Source organism: Lynx canadensis, chromosome B3 (genome assembly GCF_007474595.2).
Source record: "Lynx canadensis isolate LIC74 chromosome B3, mLynCan4.pri.v2, whole genome shotgun sequence".
Lineage (NCBI taxonomy): Eukaryota > Metazoa > Chordata > Mammalia > Carnivora > Felidae > Lynx > Lynx canadensis.
The window spans coordinates 146788885-146796995 of NC_044308.2; the positions used below are offsets into that span (position 1 = coordinate 146788885).

Here is an 8111-nt window from a genome sequence, read left to right on the forward strand (position 1 = left end):
TGATGTCTCTCACTATAAATGACCATGAAACCAATAACTTACATCGATAGCATGAAATATTGACTCAATTAAGCTAACTAGCCTTATTAGGAATTGGGCACTTTTTTCCACGTGGTTAACACACTATACATTGTTTTGAAACTGAGAGCAAGTCCTTTGAAAATTCCGTGATGGGATGAACAGAACTTACTAGAGATCCTTGGGGCTGCACTGGCATTTCCTTGAGGAACAGGGGGTCCCCTGTCCTCCTTATATCCCAGGTTATAAGTAGGTCCCATTGCACAGATGTCTGCGACTCTCTGAGAAACAAAGTGTTCAAACCATTGGACATCACCGAGGGGTCTCATTTCATAGGCAAGTTAATCCAACTTCATGATATCTTCAAGGCTGCCATAGCCTGTGTCAATTGTGACCATGGAAAAAGGAATCTCCTCCAGGTAGCCGAGGTAGTAACAGTCTGGAGGCATGAAGGGGTAGTCCATCTGCAAGGCTCCCTGAGCATCCTGAGTCATCATCAGCAGAGTCTGGACCAAAAGAGTTTCTTGTGCCGCATGTGCATAACATGTCTCTTGCTCCCAAAACGCAGGCTATAGGACAGACAGCCAGGCATCTGAATGCCTTTGAGTTGGTGCGGCTCCTTCTTGGGAATTACCACCTCAGAGGAGACGTAGCGCCATGAGGGATGCCCTTGAGAACCCTGCACAGGAGCCAGCACTGCCCAGAGTGCAAACAGCAAGAGGGGCGCCCTCAGGATGACCTGGCCCTCTGCCAGCCTCGTGCCCCTGCTCAGGGGCATCTGCCAGTGAGAATGGATAAATGGAGGATCATCAGCAAGGCAGGTCTAGACCATCAGACAGAATAGAAGGCTGTGCCAGGTGGCCAGCACCCTGCACCTGGGGGCCACCTGTGGGTTTAGGCAACAGTCCCAGGGTGTGGCATTGGGTGACCCTGCACATCAGTTCAGCTGGGGTGGATGTGGGAGTTGCAGGTGGGCCATGGTCAAGAGTGGTCACATGGACATGGGTAGGGATTTGGACCCAGAGGCATGGCTCTAGTCAACACCTTCAATCTTTCCTCCAGCTACTTGCATATGGGCTATGCAGTTATAACACCCTGAACTTCTCTACCAATTCCATGTCCTGTGGTACTGCTGGGTCACTTTCTTTGGATGACTCCTTTTCCTCATTACAGAGACCACTGCTTTTGCTTCCTTGTGATGTGGGGGTAAACATTGTCAATTTTACCTTTATGGATGATGCAAAAAATCTCTTTGTAGTTTTATGTGTCTTATTCTCCTTGGCTATTAGTTTGCAAGCCATTTGATCCTTTTGGTTTTTGCTTTGAAGGTTCCTCTGAGTTCACTGAGGAAAACATTTATCAGTATTCTGAGTGATGATTGGTGAACTACAAGGTTGTATTTTAGCATTTTCTTATGCCAGCTGGGGAGAACAGAAAGTACTGCTGACCATATGTGAGCCCCAGGTGTTTTCTCCTCTAATCCCTTATGGTGGTTGTTTCCTGGCCTCTGGCAGTCTCCTCCCATGTAGTTTGGTTCCCTCTTCAGCTGGAGATGCAGGGAAGTTGAGGTTACTTTGGCAGCTTGTACCATGGAGTCTGCTCATGATCAAAAGATGGTATTGACCGTGGCACTCCCTTGCTTTCTTAAGTACCCTCTACTGCTTTAAAACGCCCTGGGTCAGGGAGAAACCTCAGAGTTGGATTTTGGAGAAGAGTTTGCCTTCTCCCCAGTGTCTGGCCTTCTGAATATAGCTCAAATTCCTTTCCCACCAAAACTAAAACTTTGAACATTGACCTTTCCAGCAACAGGCAGCTGAATTTGGGTTTTGATAACAATGAAATGGAGAGTGAAATGGCAGTTTCCAGGGCCTGACAGGGAGGATCTATGAGGATAAATCTCAAGGGCTATGATTTTGTGTTATGCAAGATGATTAAGTTCTAGAGGGGACTCCACATCCTTACCCCTGTAATTAACAATACTGTAATGTATGGTTAAAATTTTGTGAAGAGTGTGGGTCTCATGTTCAGTGAGATCTTACCACAATACAAAAGTGGAAGACACGAGTTTTGCTTCTCACACAACAGTGTGCTGAACTGCATGGACACACTCTCTACTGATAATTTGAAAACAATTTAAAAAAACTTATATTTTTGTAAACTAACCCTGAAGATATGTCATTTACAGATATCTTCTTCCATAGGTTGCTTTTTTGTTTTGTTGATTGTTTCCTTCACTGTGCAGAAGCTTGCTATTTTGAGGTAGTCTCTCTATATATGTAATTTTCTTGTATTATATTAATGTAAATTCAAGTCTGTTAACATACAGTGTAGTACTGATTTTACGGTAGAATTTAGGGAACCATCGCATACATATAACACCCAGTTCTCATTTCACCCAGTGCCCTCCTTAATGGCCACATGCCATTTAGCCCACCTCCCCGACTTCCCCTCAGTTTGTTCTCTGTATTTAAGAGTGACTTCTGGTTTCCTCCCTCTCTGTTTTGATTTATTTTATTTTTCCTTTCCATATGTTGTGTTTCTTCTATTCCACTAATGTGTGAAATCATAGGATTTTGACTTTTTGTGACTGACTTGTTCCACTTAGCATAATACACTGTAGTTCCATCCATATTATTGTAATTGGCAAGATGTCATCTTTTTGATGGCTAAGTAATATTGCATTGTATATATTTACCACCTCTTCTTTATGCATTCATGTGTTGGTGAATATTTGGGCTGTTCCACAATTTGTTTTTTGTTGATAAGGCTGCCATAAAGATTGGGATGCACGTGCCCCTTCGAATCAGCATTTTGGTATTCTTTGGATACTTTTGGTATCCTTGGATAAATGCAATTGCTTGATCACAGGATAGTTCCGTTTTTAATTTTTTGAGGAATCTCCACACTGTTGTCCAGAGTGGTTGCGCCAGTTTGCATTACCATCAACAGTGAGAAAGGGTTTCGCTTTCTCTGCACTCTTGCTGACATTTGTTGTTTTATGAATTGTTAATTTTGGTTATTGTGAGAGGTGTGAGTGGGTATCTCATTGTGGTTTTGATTTATATTTCACTGATGAAGAGTGTTGTTGAGCATCTTTATTTGTGTCTTTTTGCTATCTGGATGTCTTCTTTGGAAAAATATGTATTCATGTCTTCTGCCCGTTTCTTCACTGGATTATTTGCTTTTTGAGTGTGGAGTTTGGTAAGTTCTTTATAGATTTTGGATACTAACCCTTTGTCTGAGATGTCATTTGCAAATATCTCCCCCCATTTTGTCAGTTGCCTTTTAGTTTTGTTGATTTGTTCTTTGCTGTGCAGAAGCTTTTTATCTTGATGAGATCCCAATAGTTTATTTTTGCTATTGTTTCCCTTGCCTCTGGGGACACGTCTAGTAAGAACTTGTTCTGGCCAAGGTCAAAGAGGTTGGTGCCTGTTTTCTCCTCTAGGATTTTGATGGTTTCCTGTCTCACATTTAGGTCTTTCATTCATTTTGTATTTATTTTTGTGTGTACTGTAAGAAAGTGGTCCAGGTTCATGACAAGTTCACGATGCTGTCCAGTTTTCCCAACACCAGTTGTTGAAGGGACTTTTTCCATTTGGTAGTCTTTCCTGCTTTGTCAAAGATGAGTTGATCATATAGTGATGTGTCCATTTCAGGGTTTTCAAATCTTTTCTATTAATCTATGTGTCTTTTTTTGCCAGTATCATCCTGGCTTGACGACTCAGCATTGTAATATAGCTTGATATCCAGAGTTGTGATGCCTCCAGGTTTTCTTCTTTTTCAATATCTTTGGTTATTTGGGGTCTTTTGTGGTTCCATGATAATTTTACAGTTATTTGTTCTAGCTCTGTGAAAAATGCTGGTGTTATTTGACAGGAAATTGAATTATTTGCATTGAATGTCTAGATTGCTTTGGATAGTATTGTCATTTTAACAATGATTTTTCTTTTAATCCATGTGCATGGAATATTTTTCCATTTTTTTTGTGTTTTCTTCAATTTCTTCCATAAATGTCCCAGACTTTTCAGAGTACAGATCTTTTACCTCTTTACTTAGGTTTATTTCTAGTGTATTATGGTTTTTGGTGTAATTTTAAATGGGATTGATTCCTTGATTTCTCTTTCTCCTGCTTCATTATTGATGTATAGAAATGTAACAAATTTCTATATGTTGATTTTGTATGCTGCAAATTTACTGGTTTATTGTACCAGTTCTAGCCGGGTTTTTTTTTTTTTTTTTTTTTTGTGGAGTCTTTCAGGTTTTCTATATGTGGTATAAAATTCAACTCCAGAACTGAATAATCCTATTAAAAAATGGCCAGAAGACATAAACAAGCATTTTTCCAAATGCGACCTACAGATTGTCAATAAACACATGAAAAGATGGTCAACATCACTCCTCATCAGGGAAATATAAATCCAAACTACAATGAAATATCAACTCACACTGGTCAGAAAGGCTGAACTCAACAGCACAAGAAACAACAGGTGTTGGTGAGAATGCAGAGAAAAAGGATCCTTTTGGAGGTGCTGGTGGGAATGCACACTGGCACAGCCACTATGGAAAACAGCATGGAGGTTCCTTAGAAAGCTAAAAATATAACTACGTTATGATAGAACAAATGCACTACTAGGTATTTACCCAAAGGATACAAAAATACTAATTTAAGGGAATTGTACCTCTATGTTTATAGCAGCTATGTCATAAACAGCCCAGCTATGGAAACAACCCAGCCCAAGTATGCATTGATTGGTGAATGGGTATAGTATATGTGGTATATCTACACCCCCCCTCCCACGCACACTGGAATATTTCTCAGCTGTAAAAGAAATGACATTAGCCATTTGTAAGGACAGGGATGGGCCTAGAGAGTATTATATTTACTGAAATAAGTCAGAGAAAGACAAATATATGATTTCATCCATATGTAGAATTTAAGAAACAACAAATGGGCAAAGGGACAAATAAGAGAGAAGAGGCAAACCAAGAAATAGGCGATTTTTTCAGTGTTCACTTATTTATTTAGAGAGAGAATGGGAGGTGGGGCAGAGGCAGATGGGAAGAGAATCCCAAGGAAATGTCGTGCTGTCAGTGCAGAAACCAAAGTGGGGCTCGATCTCAGGAACGATGAGATCAAGACAAGAGCCCAGATCAAGAGTCATGGGCCTAACCCATGGAACCACGTTAGCACCACGAAACAGATACTAAACTCTAGGGGAAAAACTGATGGTTACCCTGGGGAGGGTGGGTGGAGGGATGGGGAGGTAGTTGATGGGGATTAAGGGGGGCGCTCATAATGAATATTGGGTGCTGTATTGCAATGTTGAATCGCTATATTTTACACCTGAAAGTAGTATTACATTCATGTTAACTAACTGGAATTTGAAAAAAAAAAAACCTCAAATAATGTATTTATAGTGCCTGCAAATGGCCATGTTGGCATACAGCCCATGAAGAAGCATTTATTGCAGAAAATATACTACCAGAAAGAATACCTAGAATATTTGAACTAAGGTATGTTCTTTTCCTTTCCCACCCCAGATCAGCAAGTAGAAACTCTAGTGCAAGTAACTGGGACTATAGGCATGTGCCACTGAGCTTGGCTGCAACCTCCCCTCCAGACTGTTGTAGCCAATACACAGGGTTCCTGGTGACCAGCTGCTGTTCAGAGGACTCTTTCCCAGAGAGACAGGATGTCAGTGACCCTAAGCTGTTTACTGTTGAAGCCAAGCCCCAGCAGGTGCCACTGAGATGTGCGACTCACTCATTGTGTGCAGCCCCACTCCTAGGATGGAGTTCTGCCCTGGGTACAATCCACTAGGGATGCTGGGAACCTGATCACCCCAGACCTGACTTGTATGGCAGGAGTCTCATGCCACCAGGACAAGCGAGCCACAAGGCAGTGAAGCTGCCAGCCACCCCTAAACAGAGCCCTCAGTTACCAAACTGTTTGGAATCCTGTTTGTCCCCGACACCCTCTGCAGCTGCAGACCTTTGCCCAAAATATTGCCCAGGGAAAGGGGGAGCTGCAGCAATCCACTAAATCAAAGTGCAGGTTTATTCCTATAGAACGGACTTCATTTCCAGCTAAGTGTGAGGAAGAAGGTCTGGGCCTCATGTTGTGGCAGAGTCAGGTGCAGGAGACAGATGGTTTCAGTGGAGGATTCCTAACCTACTCCCCCTCACCTGCAGGAGAGGGCCAGAGCCACGGACAGTGGAGGGAATAGCTCCTGTCAGAACACATGTGAGATTATGGCCTCAACAACTCTCCATTCAGAGGAGTCCGAGGTTGTAGGGTTCAGTCTGTGGAGACTCCATACACCAGAGGGTGGTTGAACATAGGAGTGCTCTCAAATGAAGCAGAGTATCTCATCATGTAGTTTGGGACAGAAAGAGATAAGGAATGCCCAACCAAACCACTGTCACCATGGTCTGGCTGTGTGAATGTCCCAGGTCACACCACCTCTGTAATTATGGGAATACTGCCCTTCCCTCCACATCATGTCTTTGAGTTTCACCTGGTTTCAGGTGTGCATCAGGAGTGTCACATTTCTCTGGCAAAGCATCCCATTGATGGAAGTTTCATAGTTGGTTTATTCCCTTATATTTAGAAAGACCTTTGCCTTATTCTTAGCTTCTAACACTAAGAAAGATGCTATAAATATTTACACAACATTTATTTTCTGAGCATGGGATTTCATTCTTCAGGGCTAAATACTCAGGAGTGGTATTTCCAGGTCACATTTTACGTTATCCATGTATAATTTCATAAGCAACAGCCAACGGTTTTCCAGAGCTGGTGTTTATTTGTCAATCCTTCCTGCATTGTTTGAGGCCCATGTATGCTGGATGCTCACCTGGATGTTGCTGTCAGTGTTGTTTTCATTCCTGAGTCATTGGGATGTGTGTATAGGGTATCTATTGCGTTCTTGATTTGAATTTCCCTGACAGTCGATGGTGTGAAGAGTCTTCTCCAGTCCGTACCTAATGTGTCTATAACCTCAAGGATAGGATGTCTACCATACAAGGCTGTGCTTGTTTTACGGAGGTTTGTTTCCTTTCTTCCTATTGACTGTTGAGGGTTCTTAGTGTATTCAAGATGCAGGTCCCTTGGTGGTTATTCAATTTGTGAATGTTGTCTCTTACTCTGTAACTTATCTTACTATTGGTATTCACGTGGGCAGATAAGCGTATTTGATTTTCACAAAGTCTATTTATACCATTTCTTTTTATGGGTGTTGTGTTCTTAGCTATAGTTTTCATTTTCTTGATGATTGATTGCTTGTGACTAATATTTTTTTAGAGTGTTTATTCTTGATAGAGAGAGAGAGACAGAATGTGAGTGGGGAAAAGCAGAGAGAGAGGGAGACACAGAATCTGAAGCAGGCTCCAGGTTCTGAGCTGTCAGTATAGGGCCTGACAACGGGGCTCAAACCCTCAAATCGTGACATCGAGACCTGAGCTGAAGTGAGACACATAACCGACTGAACCACCCAGGCACCCCACTGATTTCTTGTCTTACAATGTAACTAAAAGTCTTTTTTTTTTCTGTTTTCTCTCAATGTTGACGTGTTCCCTATTTGATCTCTGGTGACTTAGAGTTTTGTCGTTTGTTTTTAAATTTATAGACTCTAGCAAATCATTTTCATGGCATTGGTTTTCATAATATATGGAAATTATGTGGAAATATATGAAATTGAAGTTCAAATTTCACAAGAGTTGCCATTCTGTGTCTCCTTGGCCAGACTGCTCACCAGATTTGATAGATATGCTCCTGGGGTCAAAAAACACGTTTACCTTTTCAGGTGGCGGGCTCTCTATATGTCTCAGGAGCCATTGAGCTCTGTGCACACAACCGAGTTCTTGACACAATTTTTCCTTCGCAATTCTATGTGAAACCCTCCAAATCCATTTTTTTGCATTGCCAAATTTAGACACTTCATGAATAGAACACGTTGAAACTCTTGTATCATTTCCTAAAATTATTTTAGTCTTGCGTGTTGGGATTGTAATTTTTCTTCTTCCTTCCAAGGGGAGCTCATATCTGCATTTGTGGAATTCTTCCAGGCTTCTCATCTCTTAATACTTTTCCA

At 41.6% G+C, this 8111-nt stretch overlaps 1 gene segment (V, D, J or C); it reads right to left on the reverse strand.

Annotated features, from left to right (window-relative positions):
* Window positions 1-359: 359 nt before the first annotated feature.
* LOC115508090 overlaps window positions 360-8111 on the reverse strand; it is a 10247-nt gene continuing 2495 nt past the window's right edge. The window contains 1 exon segment of the V gene segment in view: window positions 360-524. Within this exon segment, the coding sequence occupies window positions 360-524 (165 nt within the window).